General features: G+C 53.5%; 2 protein-coding genes across 5 annotated transcripts; one reads left to right on the top strand and one right to left on the bottom strand.

Annotated features, from left to right (window-relative positions):
• Nucleotides 1-1,872: 1,872 nt before the first annotated feature.
• On the bottom strand, nucleotides 1,873-16,141 carry PLA2G6 (phospholipase A2 group VI). Of its 2 annotated transcripts, XM_068191233.1 has the most exons (16): nucleotides 15,844-16,141; nucleotides 15,138-15,353; nucleotides 13,726-13,906; nucleotides 12,352-12,539; nucleotides 11,086-11,182; nucleotides 9,961-10,143; nucleotides 9,661-9,769; nucleotides 8,905-9,057; nucleotides 7,319-7,409; nucleotides 6,426-6,589; nucleotides 5,776-5,926; nucleotides 5,463-5,599; nucleotides 4,684-4,838; nucleotides 3,815-3,982; nucleotides 2,641-2,714; nucleotides 1,873-2,188 (listed from the first exon to the last, which is right to left on the bottom strand). In XM_068191233.1, exons 1-16 carry the CDS (start codon nucleotides 16,050-16,052, stop codon nucleotides 2,047-2,049), a joined length of 2,418 nt encoding a protein of 805 aa, XP_068047334.1. In that variant the 5' UTR covers nucleotides 16,053-16,141; the 3' UTR covers nucleotides 1,873-2,046. The 2 variants fall into 2 exon arrangements, with proteins under 2 accessions (XP_068047334.1, XP_068047333.1); XM_068191232.1 differs by lacking the exons at nucleotides 8,905-9,057; nucleotides 15,138-15,353; nucleotides 15,844-16,141 and having other exon boundaries at nucleotides 13,726-13,935.
• Nucleotides 16,142-16,677: 536 nt separating this feature from the next.
• On the top strand, nucleotides 16,678-20,028 carry MAFF (MAF bZIP transcription factor F). 3 transcript variants are annotated; one of them, XM_068191236.1, is made up of 3 exons: nucleotides 16,678-16,697; nucleotides 17,890-17,946; nucleotides 18,028-20,028. In XM_068191236.1, exons 2-3 carry the CDS (start codon nucleotides 17,911-17,913, stop codon nucleotides 18,439-18,441), a joined length of 450 nt encoding a protein of 149 aa, XP_068047337.1. In that variant the 5' UTR covers nucleotides 16,678-16,697; nucleotides 17,890-17,910; the 3' UTR covers nucleotides 18,442-20,028. The 3 variants fall into 3 exon arrangements, with proteins under 3 accessions (XP_068047337.1, XP_068047338.1, XP_068047339.1); XM_068191237.1 differs by having other exon boundaries at nucleotides 16,679-16,782; nucleotides 17,893-17,946; XM_068191238.1 differs by having other exon boundaries at nucleotides 16,696-16,782.
• The last annotated feature ends 23 nt before the right edge of the window (nucleotides 20,029-20,051 follow it).

Raw genomic sequence — 20,051 nt, forward strand, 5'->3', positions numbered from 1 at the left:
CGTGGTACAAAGGGAGCACTGATGGAGTTTAATAATTCACCAGCCGAGAGGCTGGAACTTGATCTCTGGAAGTAACCAGACTCTGGGGGGGAGAGAGGAATCCTGCGACAGCCAGCAAGGACATGTGACCGCCTCTTTGCATTATTGATTGCCAGCTTGGTACCCAGCTCTGCCTGCCCCGACACCTGCGGCGCCGGCCACCTGCCCGAGTCACTGCCTTATGGCTCGCTGCCCCGGCCCTGCCACGGCTCCGGCGAGGCTTGCTCGGCCTCACCGTGCCGAGCAAGTGAGGCGTCCTCAGGTCTCTCTCATGAAGGCACCTCGCAAGTCAGGAGATCCCTGTCAGCTTGTGAGCAAAGAGCAGCAGGCAGGGGGAACGCAAGGAAAGCTCTACACACATTTCAGCTCTCCCCTGCCCATATTCCCCCACCCCAGGTTTCAGCCCTCTGGCTCTTAGCCTCCCTCCCACTCCCAATGAAACTATTGCTCTCAGTGAAACTCTCTTAACAGCAGGAACAGGCTTCTATCTGAAACCCTTTCCCAGGTTTCACCTCTGGTGAGCAAGGACCAGCACTGCCATTGTGATGTCTTTTGGGCACGTGTCTTGGAAGAGATGGATCAAGCAAAACTTAAGTGTTCTATTTTTTAGGCCTGGACAGCTCCTCATATTGCAGCTGGTCCAAAGCCTCTCCACTCTGGTTGCAACTGCTGTGGGGTAACCAGCCACTCATACCACCCACGTGCTCCCAGGGTTGGCTGCAGGGAGAGCTCATTCACCTCTTCAGCCCATACAAAGGGTATAAATCTTGTGTCTCAAGGAGCCCTTTCTCTGATTTTCCACCTGTAAGAAATTCAGAGTCTGCAAGCCTAGAACCCCTCTGGGAACTCCTAGGATGGAGAGAAAGACAAGACCACCATGGACTGAATGACATTGGAACCAAATGCAAATCCCTCTTTATTTTAGGACATGTTAGTTTCTCACAGAAACAGGCAGCAGCAGTCCATTCACAGCAGCAGTCCATTTTCTTTCAAAAGAAAACCATCAAAAATTCAGTTTTTCAGGTTTCTCCTCAAAACACCTCAAAATAGATACATAAATTATTTATAAATATTACTGCAGAAACAACAACTGGTGTAGCAATCACAGCAGAATTTCCAGTCGTAATAAAAAAGTAAATCCAAATTGTCCCAGGGTTGGCTTCTTTGGTGGGAACTGATCTCAGAGCATTTCAGTTTCATGTGAAGAATAAAGAGAAATTATCTCTCCAAAACCAATGCTCTTGTCCCTTCCACTGAGCTTGCTGTAAAGACAGCCTTTCACATCTCAGCCCTTGAGTAAAGTGTAACACAGCAAATCAGTGGCACAATAAAGTCCTGGGTGGGGGAGGCTGCTCCCTCTCCAGGCAGTGCTGCCAGCCCATCTCAGAGGGAAAAGGAGAAGCTGTTGCAGAAGACAACTGTCTCATAAAAGGCTTGCCCTTCTCCAAGGCCAGTTGCAAATTTCTGCATTGTATCTACTGCAAAAAGTTGCAGCATTTCTGCTCCCCTCCAAACTGGGTGTGTTGAGAGAAAAATAATCCCTTTTCCCCATACTATACACTCTGAAATACCTTGGGCCCAGTAGGCCAAGCAATCCCTGAAGCTTTATCAGGCCTAGGCCCATTCTGTGACGTAGGAAGGTGCACGGTGCTTTGTCAGTCAAGGTACTGCACAGACAGGAGACATTCCAGCTGCTACAGCTCAAGACAAGTAGTTGAGGGCTCTGGATTCTGGGTCAGAGAGCAGGGCAGCAAAACCAAGCACAGCAGCAGAGATGGGGTTACAGCACAAAGATGACTGTCAGCATTTCACAGCTATCACACATGTCATACATTCTGTGTCTGGGAATACATGTGTATGTGCACTGTTGTCTATTCAATATTAATTCCTCTCAATTATTACAAGTCTGTCCCCCACCTCGACACCTTGGCTCAAGGGCAAATCTGAGCAATTTCAGTGTCTGCTGCTCCTTGCCTTCAGAACGCAGAGTGGCAGCCTCCGGGTCAGTCATGAGCAGAGGTGTTGCACCAACTGCTCGAACTGTTCCCGCTGCTGGTAGATGTAGAGCTGGGTGTCCCAGAGAGCGTTCACCAGCACGGCGTCGTTCACCTCGTCCAGCATCACCTCAGTGTGCAGCTGAGGGCTGAGCCTGCGGGCAGTGAGACAGCATCACCAGCTGGGCAGGGACACGGAGGTGACCAGGCACGAGCCTGTCAAGCAGGACACTCCCACCACCACGGTGCTCGCTGGCCCTTGGTCTGTCAGGCTTGCAGAGCAGAGACCTTCCCCCTCCTTCAAGGCCCAGGCACACTCAAGGCTGAGCCACAGTGAAGTAGGGCAGGATGCACAACCCAAAGGGCCGTGCAAGACAACACCTCCCAGACCTCCCTTAACTAGCCCAGAGCAGGCGTGCTGGGTGCCTCAGCTCCTGTGCAGGGCCAGGGCACGCTCCATCCTGTCCCTGAGGCGTGTGCAGGGGGCAGCTCTGGGCAGGCGTGCCTCTGGAGGGGATGCCGTTTGGGGTGACGCACGCCACAGCCAGGTCTGAAGCGAGAGGGATAAAAATAGGTCTGTGCAAGAGAGCGGAAAGGAAGCTCCTACCGGAAATAGGGGACATCCGTCATCTCACACCAGGCCCTGGCACGATCCACAGCCGGGCCATCTGCGTCAGTGCACTGCAGGAGAAACAGGCCCGCAGTTACAGCCTGGCTGCTCTTCCCCTGCCTACAACAGGCTTCCCTGGCACCAAGTCCAACTGCACAAGCCCCAGAGGGAAAATAAAAACCAGGAGCAAGGGCATCCTGGATGGCACTGCTCGCCACCAAGAGCTGGGTGGCTTTTATTTATTTTTATTGTAAGGACAGTGCTCCTCCTTGGGCGACAAGAATTGCGCCCTACAGACCCTCCATAGATCACAGCACAGAGTGGACTGCTTCACGGAAACTCCCAGGATGATCTGAATGACAGCCTCCTTGGGATTCCATCTGTATCCATTCTGTCCAAGCCCTGTACAGCAGAGCCTGTGATTACATCAGGCTTACTGGGCTATCCTGGGACAGCTTCCCTGGGAGCCCTGAGATAAAAGATAGGAGAAGCAAAAGGACTCTGGGCATTTTCTCACTTCAGGAAGCTAAAAAGGATATAAAGCAACAGCATTAAAATCATAGTCAGAACTTCAGTTCTGATCTTTCTGGCTTTCATCCATTTTGAGTGTTTTTATGAACAACACGCAATGATCTTCCTGAAGCACACAAGTGCATAGGCCAAATACACACTCCTAACCACAGCTCTCAACTATTGTTTTTAATTAATGACTCACTCACTTCTCCAGTATTTACTAATTTCCTCAATGGGAAAAACAAAGCTTTTCTAAAGAAAAATTAATTGCTGTTTTCTGAGGCATGATTAATTTTCTTTTTCCCCAGGTTGCTCAGATGATAAACAATGCTTCCTGGAAAGATACCGAGTTTCACAAACACACACCTGCAAATGCTCCTAAGAGTCACTGACCACCATCCTGCCCTTAGCTCCTTTCAGCTGCAAGAATATCCCTTGGGGATGAGCGTCCCTTTGGGGCACTCAAAACTCCAATTAATCAGACAGGTCTTCAGGCCTGCAGTGCTCCTACAATTCATATGTTACCCACTACATCCATGGTCAGAGCAGTTCAAAGGAAACAGAATTTGCTTCTGAAAGGGGGAAGCTGGAAACTGGAAACCTTCTCTCCCTTCCTGAAAGCAACCCCAGGGGTCTTTTGCCTCCTCCCAGTACTCACACAATCCACCACCATCTTGCCAAGCTCCCTGGCCCCAAAGACGGTCTTCGCCAATTCCCAAGGGTTTGAGGGGCGGAAAACATCCACAGAGCTCACTGGGACTTGCGGAGGCTTCCCTGTTCCCAGGGAGACCACCAACCCCAATTTCCTCACTTCCTGCTTCCGACCCTGAGGACAAACAAAAGATCAGTTTGCAATGACCAACAATGAAAGTGAAAGCATGTCTTTCACAGCAGCCTTTTCTTCTCCCATCTTCCCCCTAAGTATGGCCTGGTGAGACAGCTGGAACCTACAGGACTTCAACAGTTGCACTGCTCTGGCCCTTCTTCCCCTGACCACACCCAAACCCATGGGACCACCCTGGAGATGTGTCCTAGAACCAGATGACCATGAAGCAGTCCAAATCTTCGGTCATTTTGGCAACACACCTCCCCTTTCAGCTACAGGGAGCAATAGCTGCCACTGGTTATTCAACTTTTTGAAGAACTTGCCACACCCAGAAGGCATTCACTCTTCAGCCTTGCGGAGTACCTTACCATTGTCTTCTCCATTTATTTTTGGGCAGAAAAAGGCCCTGCAGAGCCATGTCAAGGGCCACATGCAACCATCAACTGAATCATCCTTGTTCAAAGAAGCAAGGAGAGGCTGATGAGACTGTCTCCCCATCTCACACCCTTGTTAGAAGAGGTGTCTTACCTCCCAGCCACTATTCTCAACACACATCCCCCTCCACACACTCCCTTTTACGGTGCTGCACTGCTAACTTGTTTATCCACTAAGATGCATCCACTCTTACACCCGCTTCTTCAAGAGAGGCTCAGTGGGGCCAAAAAAATCCAGTTACCAGGCAAGGCTAGGATTCCCCTCACCTTTTTGATCAGTGTCTTGTTGTACTCGTGGATCTCTGCCATGGCATCAAGGGTGGGGTTGTTGGCCAGCAGCCCTCCATCCAGGAAACGGCCAATGGGCCGGAAATAAGTGGGAGCTGCACCACTGCAGCGGGCAGCACGCCACACGAGCTGCTCTGCAAAGGACAGAGAGCAAAAGCCCTCTTGTAGCAACTCTGCTGTGCACAAAAAGCTCCCCAGCTCCACCAATACAAATCAGGATGGCTTGCAATCCCAGGAAACCCTGCCCTACATGGCTGTGCCTCTTTCTCCCAACAGCACGGTTTCTGCTTGGATGCACAGGATGACTCTGCAGGGCTTTAAAAGATGTTCTCACCACTTCCTACATATCCTGGGTCAAATTCACTCTCTATCCATTTTCTTGCTGCTATTTTGATAGTGAACCAGTTATGTGTGCCAGACCAGGCAGTAAGCTGGATGCAGCTGCACACTTCAGTTACGTGGCTTTTCCATGTTTTTCTGTGGGAGCCCAAGGAAAGATTCTGATTGTACACAGGACTCCTCTAGCAGACCCCTGTCCTCATGAACCTCACTAGCCAGGCCCTGCTCCCGGTACAAGAGAAGCCAAGGGAGGAGGACAGAGGAGAAATGGGAACCATCACTAGGATCTAGTTACAAGCCAAGACCAGGGATGAGCCATTGCTGATTTTCAGAGCAATGGGAGGAAGAACATGAAATCTGTCTCTGAGGGATGAAACCTCCCCAGCCAACCAGCTAGACTTCTGTGTACCATCATTTACCTTCTGGCTGAGTGAGTGGCTGGAAAGATGCACTTGTCTTGTATTCAGTGGAGCGTTTTGTCTCTGGTACAGAATAATTCCGGAAAAGGTGGAGCTCAGCTGGCTGTCGGTCACACAATGTCCCTGTCACCATAACCCTGGAGAAGCAGACATGAGAGAATAAGAGTAAAATGGAAAATAAAAATACTTACGGTTTCAACAGTCTGTACATCACACTCCTCCAGAACTGCTCTAAGGCTGAGCATCTCTGCTGACACAGGTCTAGAGCACGTGTGAGACAGCATCAACCAGCACAGCCCGAGGCAGGACTTACTTGGGTTTTCGGACATCTGTCATTTTGGTGTTTTCCCCAAATTCCTTCTTCAAGAACTCATCCAGGGGCTCCGACTCGTAGGGCCGAGACCCCCGGAACACCATGTCCTTCATGCGGAAGTACAGGCAGCGCATGTAGTCCATGGACTTCCCTGAGATGGGCAATAGTGTTGGCAGGAGCAAGCAGTGGGAGGAAAGGCAGGCAGAACAAACAGCACATCAGAGCAAGGATTTCCCAAGACAAGTGGGAGATGGGAGGCATCACTCCCAATCCAATATCCTTCCCAAGCTGCCTGTCATCTGCTTGGTTCTCAGCAGCATCACTGGGAAGGATTACAGAGAAAGAGCAAGCTTGGAGCAGCTTCCCGTTATCAATCACCTTGTTCTAAGGCCTCTGTGGAGAGCACAGGAAGTACAGAACATTGAACTCTGCCACCATGCACTCCCCAAAACCCAGAAAGCTGCTCAAAGTCAGCTGAGAAGAGAAGCAAGTGCGAAGCCAGGTCAAGGCTTTCCTTCATTAAGGAACATCCCTTCCTTCCTTTGGCAGGCAGAAAAGATCAGGACTCAGAGAGACAACTCCCACCACACATCTACTCCCACAGGAGGAACACTCAGACCAGAGTGAGAAGGGACCCATTATGTCCTCACCATGTACAATAGCCAAGGCCAAGATCCCTCCAGTGCTGGTCCCCGCAATCCAGTCAAAAATCTCACGAATGGGACGGCCCGCGGCCTTTTCAATAGCCAGGAGAAGTTGGATGAGCACAAGGCCACGGATACCCCCTCCATCCAAGCACAGGAGCCGGTCCTGACTGCAGAGAGACAGACACAGATGACTGGGAGCTGTGGGACAGATTATGAATCACAGAACACTCCGTGGGAACATGGCCCTGGGGACAGGAAGCTATGCCAGCAAGTAGATTGCTGCAGACAATGTAACTGATGAATAAATAAATCCAGCAGTGCCTTCTCAGACATGTCCAATAAGCCTTGTCAGAGCTGGTGCAACATCTTTTGCTCTTGCATAGCCACCTCTAACCTTTACACCAGAAAGAGTCACCAGCCAAAAACACACCCAAGTCCCTTACTGCACAGTATTGTGTCATAAATAAAAAAAGCAGACAGACCTAAATCCTGCCAGCAGCACTTCAGTGCCAACTCCTCTTCCACTCCACACAAGGTGAGGTGCATGCACTGTCAAGACAGTGCAGAGGAGGTGAGTGAACATCAGGGCAGTGGGTAGAGATGGGGAAAACACAAAGCCAAAACAGTGTTGGGTGCCCAGTAGCCATGGAAGGGACAGAGCAGGATTTCAACTCCTGAGCTCAGGCTCCACTGCAGCTCTAGGCAGGACTGGCAGGGGTCATTTATGGAAACAAGAGATTTCTCAAAAGACGCTGGAAAAACTGCAATGTTGAGGGGACACAAAATAATGTCAGCTCTGAGGATGCCATTCCCATGGGTGTGGGAGGGGAGAATTCACACACAGATTTCACCTTCAAGTTGCACAGGAGCCTGGACAGAAGCTGTTCCTCACTTACTTTCTTCTAGCCTCACTGGGCATGTCCACAACATCTGGTGCCTTCAACAACTGTCCGAGCGTTGTGGAAATATAGAGAAGGTCCTTGTACCCTAGAGGGCCATGAACATGCAAAAGGGAAAAAATAAATTAGAGATCACCAATGTGGTAACTGATTTTCATAAACAAAGAATATCCAACTCCCTTCCCCATTGAATAAAGGTCCCTGCAGGAGACACAAGGCATTTTACCCACAGCCAACAGGTACCCCCCAAATTTAACTCCACACCAGCACAGCAACAACACCCTTTAGAGTGGGTAGCTGTAGATGCACGGGGAAAGACAGGATTTTGAGAAGCAGACGATGTGCACAGTGGATGAGAGAAGACAGAGCCCAGCAGAGTGCCCACTACGCAGTTTACTGCAAGCTGTTAAGATAAAACCTAAATCTACTCCTCAAAGTAACCTAGCAGGAGAGCTCTGGGGACAGGGTGACTTGTCATTACCCCTCAGCTGATTCACCCAGGCCACCCTGGGGGTGGGCCACCAAATCCAAGCTAGGTGAGAAGCCAGCCTGCAAAACCAAAAGAAGAAAGAACGGGGGAGAGAAGTTACATACTCTCTGCCAGCACCCAGGCCAGAAGGTGGCTGTGGATGACAATGAATTGTGGTGGGGAGTTTCTTCAAGGGCAGAGTCCACAATAAAAAAGGGTTTTGCTCTGTCACTGCATCAGAGCTGGAACTGGGTATGGGTTGCCTTCACTGGGCTGTGGAGAGAAGAAAGTCCTGGTGCCAACAGCCACTGAGATTTATGGTGACACAGACACATTCCAGGATTGCTCTCTGGCCCCACAGGAGAGCTTTGCAAAGAAAACCTCCAACCTGAGATGGGAAGTGGTCCACAAGCAGATGTTAGCCACTTGCATGCTCTTCTCATGACCCTCCAAGTCAACTCCCCCGCTGCCTAGTCCACAACCCCTCTTGATGCCTCCTCCTGAGCTCTGGAGCTCCCTGAAGGCAGAAAGCCTACCACTTAGAATAGACCTATGTGCTTATTCTGGGCAGCACAGACCACAAGATTCACTACAATCATATGTCCCACGCTAGGCTTTTCCTATGCATAACAAACCCCCTGATCAAGGTTGCTTATCCTCAGGCTTCACCCTTTCCTCTCCCTGCTGCTGGCCTCCAGGATTTGAATAAGTGACACTTCTAAATCTCCTTGTGCCCAGCACAACACTAGGAGGTCCTCAAGGCAGACCAGCAAGCACCTTCCCCTCTACACATGACCCAGGGACAAAGTACCTGAAGGCTGAGTGCCCCCTCTCCCAGACATGTGAGGGAATCAGTCTTTCTTTTTACAGAGCTACATTGTGTCAGGTGTATAAAACAAACGTTTTGAGTACAAGAGTTCAGAATACACATAGAGAAAAAGCAGAGAAAAGAGATGGGATCCTGCAACAGGTGAAGGAGGGCAGTCACCACAGAGTCACCAGGCAATGAGAGCTTTGACAGTTCTCAGAGCATGACCCATCTGAAGAAGAGATCTGAGACAGCACTGTGAAGCAAGAAGGGAGAAGAGCGAGGGAGGGCCAGGGAAGGCTTTACCTAAGCTGCTGAGGTTGCTCCACGAGGAAGGTTGGCCTTCCAGGAAGGAGGCAGCAGATGGTGCCAGGCTTGGGGAGTCAGGGTTGGGTGGTGGGTGGCAGCGTTCAGTCCCTACAGTTTGCAGCAGGTCTAAGAGCACTTTCCGGTTCGCACCTTAGGTGACGAAGGGGGAGTTACAGATCAGAAACAGAATCAGTGCACGTGCACACCACGGGGGAATGTGCTCTGCCAAATTCACAGCAGGCCTGACCCTCACAAAGCCTCTGGGATAACTTGGAGAAGGGCAAAACAGGTATCTCTCCCAGGTATCTTTCCCCAAATGCCAGGCAGCAGGACTTGTGCACAGCAGGAGTATCCACTGCTGTGCAGCTTCAAGAGTGTGTGCCACACGCTTGTTTGGCCCTGAAGACCTGCCCACGTCTGCCTGTGCCTGGGCGGTTCAGCAGTGCTACATCATCCTGTTGTGAACCTGCAGTGCCTGACATGGTGGCCCGAAAGAGGGGGAGTGCATGCCAGCTTTTCCTCTTGCATCTCTGTGCCACAGAAGAGAAATTAATCAAGGGCTATTAATACAAAGCCTGTGCTGCTAGCAAAGTAGGTGCCTACTATGTGAGCAACTAGAAGCTGGGAAAGCATGTTGGAGAAGCATCACCCATGCATGGCATCTTTTCACCTCTCCCCAAGGCACTGTTTTGGCCACCAAGGGGAGACAGGATGCTGGGCTCACCCTGTAAGGCTGCTGACATGCTCCCTCACCTTTGCTGCTCCTGGCTGCCAACAATCCTGGTGTCTCCCCAAAATCATTGGGGATCTCAACATCTCCTCCGAAGACAATGATAGCTTTGATCATATCCAGGTGGTCATGCTAGGGGACAAGAGAAAGCTCAGTCAAGAGCCGCTAGATGATTTCTCATTCCTTCCCTCCCCTTTTCATTAGACAAAGCACACACAAAGGAACATCACACGAAACAGCCAGCATTTCAAAGGACTCTGTCTCTGGCTCAACCCTTCAGGAAAACTGTCTCTCCGTCCCAGCAGCCTCTGCAGAAGGCTCACCTTCATGGCCAGGTGCAGCGGTGTGTTGCCATCGCGTCCACGGGCGTTGGTGTGGGCGCCGTGTGTCAGCAGCACCATGGCGCAGTCCAGGCGGCCCCTCTGGACCGCAATGTGCAGAGCCATGTCGGCCGTGCGGCTGCTCACGTTCACCTCGGAGCCGTACTCCAGCAGCAGCCGTGTCATCTGTGCCCAGCGTGCAGGGATCACGTCAAGAAGAGATAAAGCAGTCGTGAGGACAACCAGCTGGGCACTCAAACCATCCAGGTCTCATGGCAAACAAAGCAGGGGAACAGGAGGCAGCCTTAGCCTGGATACAGTTGGCTGGCAGATGCCAGCTGCATTGTTCCAAGCACTGGGGTTTCTCTGTCTTTTACCACAGAACTAGTTGGTGGCTGCACAATCTGGCTGGAGCTTCTGGATCCTTTGGGACTGATACACAACTATAATGAATGGCTGAGATCAATGGAGAAAAAAACAGTTCCTACTCAGGCCAGGATCCTTGCAGACTGAAAGGAAAAATTCTGCCTTCTGAGCTTCTCTTTATAAGCCAAGCAAATTCAAGTGTGCTCTGAAACTCCACAGGACATTTCTGAGAGGAATGGGATACTACAGGAGGAAAAAGAGCCCTCCTATAGCAATGCCCTCTGCCTGCAACAAGCATCATCCAGATGCTCCAGCATGGCATATCACCATCCTGCCCGACCTCTGGCAGGAGACTGACTTTCCGCCACGCGCCACCACTCCGTGCCTACCTCACACTTCCCTTTCAAGTGGGAATCAATCTGTTTGCTCCCTGGCAGGCTCTCTGCTTGGTACCTGGCAGGTAATGAGAAGAGAGCTCCCTCCAGGGGCAACTATGCTTCAGGGACAGGGCTGCAATTTCTTCAACAAAAGGGAAAAGGGACAAGCTGGCAGCTTCACAGCCATGGGTGAAATACTAGGGATGAGCCCACCAGTTTATTTCGCTGCAAGGCTCCGCTGCTCTATGCTCTGTGGCAAACAGCACCAACCGGCACTAAGCTCTGACACTCCCCAGGGCTCTGCACATGCACTCAGACAAGTTAGAAGGAATTAACTGGGTGCTGGGTAGCAGCACAGGCCCCCCGGTGGATTTTCTCTATTTACCTCTGCCTTCTTTGCCCAGTGCAGTGGAGTGGCATCATAGCGTGGGTCCTTGGAGCAAACCTGGCTGGCATCTGCCTCGAGAATGGCCTGGGCACACCTGGGAAACACAGTGAGATGACAGGATGGGTGACTGCTGTCTTGACTCAAGACCTCCACTCACATCACCACCTGCCTTCTGCCCAGAGGAAAACCAGGAAACTCTGCAGCAGCAGCATCTCTGCAACACCTGCGAGTTGCTGAGCTGCACTTTTGTTTTGCTCTTCACAGAAAGCGTGGGCACAAGAGGAAGCATACAAGCCAAGTGGTGCTCGGAGCAGGACAATCTCTCCAATTACAAGTTGTGGAGAAACATCTGGGTGCTTCTCTAATTCAGGAATATGGCATTTCTGGAAACTCTCCAAACCCAAGAAGCAAAATTCTTCTCTTCTCCTCTCTTTCCATGGAAACATGGGGATAGAATTATAATAGTTAAATACTTGCTGAAATTTAAGGATCTGTGTACTTCTCAATGAGTGAAAAACCACACCTGTTGTGAAGAGACCAATATGTGGTGCCTAGAAAACAGGATAGGTAGATTTATGAAATTTGGTTATCTTCTCCACTACCACCAAAAAACCCCTGTACAAGAGATGGAGCCGCAGTGCAACCTCAGTGACCTATGCCCATTCTGGGCTTGTGAATGTGTGTCTAATGTTGGGAAGTACTTTTCAAAATGCTTAAAAATCAGCTACCAGCAGCTAGTGTTGTCTTGAAAGCCCTGTTTGTAGAGCTTGGACACTCTTTGAACATTAAGTATTATAAAGCATATACAAATGGAATTGAATTTCTCCAAAGAAAACAGGGAGTAAATATTATGCTTCTTTTGATTCCATTCCAGAGTGTGTTATTAAGAGTATCTCTGGCCTACAGCAGATAGGAAAAACTAAGCTTTGAAAGGAAAGCTTATTAGAATCAGAGCACTCAAAGACAGATGTACAGCAATTAATACTATCTAAGCATCAGCCAATCATCTTCCTACAGCTCACTCTGAGAAAATGCATTTCATAAACATATATTTTTTAATCTTTCTCCTAATGTCTGATACTGAATAAGATATTAATTCCAGAACAAAAAGGTTTTATTCTGAAAGCATTTCTTTCTTTCCCACACCAGCACTTCCCTGTTTTTTTTGCCAATGACTACACACGAGACCTGTCTTACTGAGCACAGCCCTGGTCAATGCTGAGCAAGTACAGAAGTCCCCAGACTGGAGGGGACACTACATACCCTTTTTGGGAGAACTTCAGTGCTGTGTGGATGGGGTAGCCCAGTGTGCCCACGACGCTGCAGCTGGCATGACACTTCAGCAGGGACCGAACCATGTCCTCCTTGCCCAGCTGGCACGCAAGGTGCAGAGCTGTCAGCCCTTCATGGCTCAGGTGGTCCAAGCCAGTAGTTGGGGGTCTGCCCAGGAGCTGGAAGGAGGAGACAGTAAATAAATAAATAGGCAGACAAACATGGAAGAGCACCATCTCTTCTTGAGCTCTGAGGACACTCTGGAGCACTGGATCCCTCACAATGCTACAGCCTGTCCTCTCCATCCCTGCTCCCTGTAAATTGCAGATCTGTTACGTGCTGACTGGGTTGTTGAAGTAAAGTATCTCACTGCCACACTGGGGAAACCCTGCAAGCCCTGGTGTACACAGAAGAAGTGGGAATTCAGTTTATTTTTGTTTAGCAAGGAATCAATACAGAAAACAAACAAAAATGAGAAAGATCGGACAACAGGCCAAGTTGATGCCACCAGAGAAATAAAGAAGAGGATATCTTTTCAATACAAAGTTCCTAACTGCCCACTCCACAGTATGGCAAGCCCTGATCCTCATCCTACCTCACCATGCATTAGGAAACTCCAACACGGACTGGTAGGCAGAGGGAGAGCTGTCACAACAGGTGTTGGGCAAACATGGGGGTTGCAGCCATGGGGAAGAGTCAGTCTCAGGCTCGCACCAAGTCCTGGGGAGCTGACAGACCTCAGGAACCATGTGCAAGGCCACCCACGCCTTACAAACCCCGTCACTCTGCCCAGCACTTCTCAGCAATCAAGAACACCTACAACTTCAGACTGTCTCTGCCTCAAGGCTCTGATCACTGTCCCCCATGCAAGGCCACTCAGTTCAAACAGCAGGTCCTGCAGCTCAGGAGAGCCCAGGAGAGCTCAGGAGAGCCCAGGGCAGCTCCAAACTGTCCTTCAGTCTGTGGGCAGCACATGATCCCCCATGGCAGCCTCAGCGCACACTTCCCTACAGGAGCACACTGCCCAAAACTAAACACCCTGCTCGCAGGAGAGACGGAACAGACGGCCACAGGCCTGAGGAAAAGCAGGATGAAGGACTGATGCAAACCGTAGTGAAGGATTACTTTCTGAGGAAACTTCCTTAACGTCCTTGTTTTGAGTGCTGGGTGGAATCTGCACTCTGAATGTGGGAAACAGCACCGGTACAGAGGGGATATAAGAGGCTGAAATCAGGCTTAAGCAATAACTCAACACAGGGAACTGACTTTCTCTTTCCCTGTCTGTAGCTGTTTTCCCATCTCTATCACAGCACAGAGAAGACCCATTCTAGTCCCACTTTCTCCCAGACCAGAAGTCGCTCTCACCTCAATGATCTGGGGGTTGCTTCCTCGCACAGCGTAGTGGAAAACAGTCTCCCCATTCTTGTCGGTGATGTCCACCCGTGCGTGGCACTCCAGCAGCTCCAGCAGGCACTCCATGTCCCCCTTGCGGCATGCCAGGTGCAGCGGGGTGCAGCCATCCTCGCTGTCCGTGCTGTTCACACAGCTGCAAGAGAGGACTCAGCGTGAGGCCCAGGAATGGCCATGGGGAAGAGGAGGGCTGCAGCTGCTCCAGGAGCTGACCCAGAGGTACCCTCCACAGGTGTCCCACCTGGTGTGAACCATAAGGCTCAGGAAAGCCCAGCCTCTTGCCAGAGAAGCACAGGGAAGAGACATCAAGCAGCCCTGTCCTGGACTCTCTCCCTCACATGCTGCTCCTTCTCCTGCCCTCCATATGGGATCAGCTCCCTCTGCCCAAAGGAAGGCAGGAAACAGCTTACAGTCAGCACCTGGCAATGGTGCTGCTATTTGCCCTCCAGTCCCCTAACTCCTCACCAATCTGCCCTATCCTTGGTAAACTTGTGCAGGTTTTGGCTCAGGTAGATTTAACTTTCTTCACAGTGGCTGCTGTGGGACTATGTTTTGGATTTGTGCTGAACATAGAGATGCTTTTGTTATTGCTAAGCAGAGTTTACACAGAGCCACGGCCTTTTCTGCTTTTCATACTGATCCACTGGTAAGGAAACTGGAGGTGCAGGGGAGGCACAGCTGGGACAGGTGACCCCAGCTGACCAAAGGGATTTTCCAGACCATATGACACCAAGCTTAGTATATAAAGTGTGGGGAGAAGGAGGAAGCAGGGGGACATTTGGAGTGATGGTGTTTGTCCTCCCAAGTCACCACGATGCATGATGGGGCCCTGGAGGTGGCTGAACACCTGCTTGCCCATGGCAACCAGTGATTCAGTTCCTTGTTTCACTTTGCTTGAGTACACAGCCTTTGCTTTCCCTTTCTTTATCTCAACCCAGGTTTTCTACCTTTTGCTCTTTCAATTCTCTCCCCACTCCCTCTGGTATGGAAATGAAGAGTGGCTGCATGTGGCTTGCCTGCTGGCTGGGGTTAAATCACAGCAGAACTTCCCCATGAAAAAACAACAAGTCCTTGTGGCCAAAACCTCTTTCCAGACAGTTCTACCATATCTCCACTCTCAGTGCTTACAAAATGAGCAAAAACCTCCTCCAAAAACCTGCTCCACAAGGGTTGCAATAACCTAACCAGTATCTCTAGCAGGACACTTCAAACCTTTACTTCAAACACCACAGCTCCAGGCTCTGCAGCAGCAGGTCGAAACCCACCAACCAGCTTCCACAGCAAAGAAGGGATACTCTAATATAGCCCAGCCTGCCCTGCCAAGCTCCTTCTGAGCACGGACCCCCTGGAGACACCCTGCTCCTTGCCTCAGGATGTGGTTGTGCCGGAAGCTCTCCCGGCGGCCGAACTCCACGGCAACGTGTGCGGGGGACCAGCTGGGGTAGCTGCGGATGCAGTCGCTGAGCTGCTGGAGCTCCTCCAGGGACAAGGGCTGGCACGAGCTCTCGTAGAAAGGGCGCAGCTGCCGGGCATATTGCTCAAAGTACACCAGGGCGTCTGCTTCGTTGTCCAGCTGGAAGAGTCTGGAAAAAAGGCAAGCACAGGGTTCATCCTGCTCAAAGGAATAAGCCCAATCCCGTGTATCTGAGGGAAACAGCTCCTTTCCAAATGGCAGTGCTGGGAACTTTCCTTTTCTTCAACTAGTGTCATCCTTGTTCCATGGGAAGCAGGGAGACTGCTTCACTGGAAGAGAGCATCCCTCTTCCTGAACAACGTTAGGTTATGCCCAGAAGTATCCTCTGGATGCTGAAAACCAACAGGAACGAGCGGAGATGCACGCGGACCTACGGATGCCCTGAACATTGCTGCCCGTAGTCGCAATGTTTGGACCTCGTCTTATTTCCACGAGCTGTTTTGCGACAACTCCTGCACCAGCACGCGCACGGGCCCTGCAGCCCTCGCAGCCCACCCGCTGCTTCAGCACAGCAGCCCCACACCCACGGCCCCGACGTCTGCAATTTGGGGTCTTTGGTCTCCCACGTCGGCAGGGATGGCTAAAGGTCTGTCACTCACCGGAACGCGACCTGCGGGCTCTGGGGATTCACCAGCAAGCAGTCCCAGGAGCGAGAGAGGCTGTTCTTGTAGAGGGCCACTCTGCCCTCCTCCCGCAGGCAGGCGTGACCGGCGTACTCGGCGGCCGGCACCTCCCTCACGCGGTACGGGTTGGAGAATATCTGCGTGACGCTGCTGAAGGTGTCCAGCAGCCGCCCAAAAAACTGCATCTTCCCAGAGCCCCAGGCGGCTTCTCTCGAGGGAAAGGCGGCCACTGGCTCCGCCGGCCCCTGCCCTTCCAGGCACGGCGGGACCGGGAGCGCCGGGAACGGGAGAAGGGCGGAGCCGGGGACGGCGCCGGGCAAAGCACGACGGGCCCCCAGCGCCCCCCGCGCGCCGCCCCCCGCGCGCCGCCCGCCAATCGCCGGCACCGCCCCCGGGACGGGCCAATCAGAGGAGCGGCTTCCGGGGCGGGGCCCCGGGGCGGGATTAAAGCCGCGCCCGCCGCCTGCCGGGGGAGGAGGGCGGAAGGCGCCATCTTTGTGAGGGGCGGGGCGACAGGCGTGGGGCCGCCCTTCTTAAAGCGGTAGCGGCCCATTTCGGTGGGGCGTTGTGCTGCCGGCAGGGCCGTTCATCGGTCGTGCTCCACCCCTGAGCTCGAGTTCAAGCCAGAGCTGTTGGAGCGCGGCCGCGTTCACAGCGCGGGGTGCGGCGTTCGCTGGCAGCGTGCGAGGAGCGCTGGCACCGCGGGGCGCTTTAAGGGCAGCGGGCGCTTTAAGGGCAGCGGCCGCCCCGCGCGGCAGCGGCGGCGAGGGGGCGTGGCGAGGGTGACGTCACCTCATGACTGTGTTTTTATGAATGAAAAGAATCCGCGGGTGAGTAATCGCGGGGAGCGAGGTTGGAGGCGCCGCCCGACGCCCTGACCCGGCAGCGGCCCCACGGGACCAGCGCAGCCGCCAGGTGAGCACCGGCCGGAGCGGCCCCTCCGCTCCCGCCTCGCTTCGCTCCCCGAGGGGCGGCCGGGAGAAGGGGGCGGCGGGGTCCGGCACCGGCTGGAGGCCTCTCTGCCGCCGCCGAAGGCGGGGATCGGGACCGGGACTAGGGCTGGGGGGAACGGGACGGGGGGGCGGGCCGGCCAAGCCGCGCTCGGGGCCGTCCGTTTTTCCTTTCCAATTCCCGGCCACCGCCCTGGAGGGATCCGCCGCCGCTGCTGCTGCTCCGGCGGCGGATCCCCGGCCCGGATTGCATCAGCTTCCAGCCGGCCCGGCTCCACCTTTCCCGCCGCCCCCCTCCAGCCCCTCATTCCTCTCGGGGCGCTCTCGGCCCCGTCCCGGCCCCCCTCATCCCTCCGAGGGCTCTCCTAACGGGACCGGGGTTTCCCGAGGTGGGGAGAGGCTGCTGGGCTGCAGTCCGGGGTCCCGGACCCCTCCTCACTCTCCGAAGCCGGGGACGGGGAGGGACCGGCCATCCGCGAAGGGCAGGCACCGCTTCCGTGACTTTCACCCCGGGGCTGCTGAATCACGGGGCGGCCACTTCTCACCCGCCTGCGCTTCGTGACCGCGACCCTTCGCCCGCCCCCGGAGCCTGGGGACACCCGACCCTTGCACCGGGACCCGCCGAGCTCTCGCCGGGCGGTGGGGCAGCATCTCCACACGGGTCCCGACTGGGTGACTTCGCCACGGTGTCACTCGGTGGGGCTGCTGCTTTTACTTTCTCTTCAGCCCCAGGCGGATCTCGCCTGTGTTTCCTCCCCGAGGGAAAGGCTTGGCTTCCCAGCAGGCGGCTGGGGCCTTTTGAGTCCCCTGGGCAGAGCAGCATCCCAACCGTCTCGTGATGGGATGAAGGAGGGTGGGAGGTCCATCCTTGCCCCATTATTATTATTGCTTGCAGTCATCATTGCTATTAATATTATTACTATGTACTTTTTTAAAAGGAGTGGGATGAGTCATGCGGCCCGGGGTGGGGGGGATGTGGGCAGCGGGCAGGGGACCAGCCGGGCTGGTGTCCTCTCTTCTGAGGTGAGGAACACGGGGCTGGCAGTAACCGGCTTTTCTCCTGGCTGCTCAGCAGGGCCGGAGTGAGGAAAGGATGGCTGCAGACGGGCTCTCCAGCAAGGCTTTGAAGGTGAGCACCAGTGGGAACAGGGGGTTGGGAGTCAGGGGGCTGGTTTTGGGGGTCTCAGGCAACCACCCCTCTCTCCGGCAGGTGAAGCGGGAGCTGGGGGAGAACACTCCACTGCTGTCGGATGAGGAGCTGATGGGGCTGTCAGTGCGGGAACTCAACCACCACCTGCGGGGCCTCTCCAAGGAGGAGGTGGCGAGGCTGAAGCAGCGTCGTCGGACACTGAAGAACCGGGGTTATGCTGCCAGCTGCCGAGTGAAGCGCGTCTGCCAGAAGGAAGAGCTGCAGAAGCAGAAGATGGAGCTGGAGTGGGAAGTGGACAAGCTGGCCCGGGAGAACGCTGCCATGCGCCTGGAGCTCGACACTCTCCGTGGCAAGTATGAGGCCCTGCAGGGCTTTGCCCGCACCGTGGCCACTCACGGGCCTCCTGCCAAGGTGGCAACCGCCAGTGTCATCACCATCGTCAAGTCCGGCACCAACCAGGCCGCCTACTCCTAGTGCTGGCCTCCTTCCCCCGGCTGGACACAGTCCTCCCCGGGGTGCCTTCCCCATGAATTGCCTCCCAGCCCTTCCCCAACCTCTTCTCTGTCAGGACCCGTGCCCAAAATCCTCTTTCTCCCATCCCTTGACCTCCAGCTCCCCCATGTAGGGAGGGCTGTTGCTATGTGGGTGCTTGGATGGAGGATGGGACCTCACTGGCGGCCCCCATAGCCCCCTCCTCTCTTGGGTGTGCAGACAGGAGAGAGCGAACCCACACAGGCAGCAGTGGGGAAGCATCCCACAGCTCCAAGCTGGTAGGAAAATGCCAGGTGCCTCTTTTTTGTGAGAGGGCATGGGAAAACTAAATGTGGGCCAGGCAGTCCCAGGAGCATGTGCCAGAGAGGGAAAAGAGGAGAGAGAGGTTTTGCAGTGTAGGGGAAGAAGGCATGATAGAAGGGTATCGGCATCGGGCAGACAACCTGGACCACAGCTGGAACGGGGGGGAGGTGGCAGCATGTCTGAAATCTCTGGGGATGCAGATGGCAAGGGAAGGTTAGCAGGTCAGAGGGGGAGATAAAGTGGCTGCGTGTTAATGCCTGGTACAGGTGAATGGAATGGGGAAGCACTGTGGCAGCTTGTGGTGCTGGGGGACCCCAGAGGTGACAGTGACTGGGCAGGGGGGAGCTGGGAGATGTGAGTGGTCAGCCCAGGCTGTTGTCCACAAAGGGGAGAAGCAGTGGTGCTGTTTTATCTTTCTCTATCATGCACATCCTTCACGCCTCTTCCTGCTGACGGGACACTCAGCCTGGCTGGGTGTCTGAAATGCAGCAGCACCGGCAGGAAGGAAGCAGAGGCAGCTGGAGCAGAGATAAACACTTTTGCTCAGCGCAGGCCAGCTTGTATGGCCCCACCATACAAGTGCCACACCGCCTACAAAGCCCATGGAAAGGTGCTCCCGGCCCTCAGAGTCAGAGATGTGGAGGCAGAGAGAGGGGTGGAGGTGCAGGTGGGAAGTAGGGGCAGAGAGCATCCCTACTCCTTGGAGCTGCTTGGCAGGCAGGTAGGCTCCTCCCTTTGGTTTTCTGCCAGCTTGGACACCCGTGTGGGACAACCTGCTCTTGAGCAGGCTGAAAGGCTGGAGAAGAGCTGGGTTCGCTAAATACAGGCAGCACAGGGGAGGGAGCAGGAGGCAGGTCCATCTCGGGCTCTGCTGCTGTAGATGATTCCCCCACCCCTCCATTCTGCCCTTGCCTGGGTACTGCCACGCCAGCCGCCCTCGGCTGCAGCCTCCATTCTTCCCTGTAGAGGTGCCTGCCACTCCTGGCTGGGGCACTGTGGTTGGCATCCCCCACCCCAACTCCTCTTGGGTTTATTTATTGCACGAACATAAGTTATTTTCACGTCCTCTTTGCCATTCCGCCTCTCGGCACAGCCAGGATGTTGGTACAGAGCCGTACTTTATATTTTATATATGCAAATCACATTTTATCTTATACTTATATAGAGCAAAAAAAACTTATTTATTTTCTGACTTACAGTATGTGTCCTACCCGACTCCTCTGTATTTTGTAGACTTTACAAATAAAGCAAGTTCTTTTTTTTTTTTTTTCCACAGTGAGAGTGTGTTT

The sequence above is a fragment of the Anomalospiza imberbis genome, chromosome 5 (genome assembly GCF_031753505.1).
Source record: "Anomalospiza imberbis isolate Cuckoo-Finch-1a 21T00152 chromosome 5, ASM3175350v1, whole genome shotgun sequence".
In the NCBI taxonomy this organism is placed as follows: domain Eukaryota; kingdom Metazoa; phylum Chordata; class Aves; order Passeriformes; family Viduidae; genus Anomalospiza; species Anomalospiza imberbis.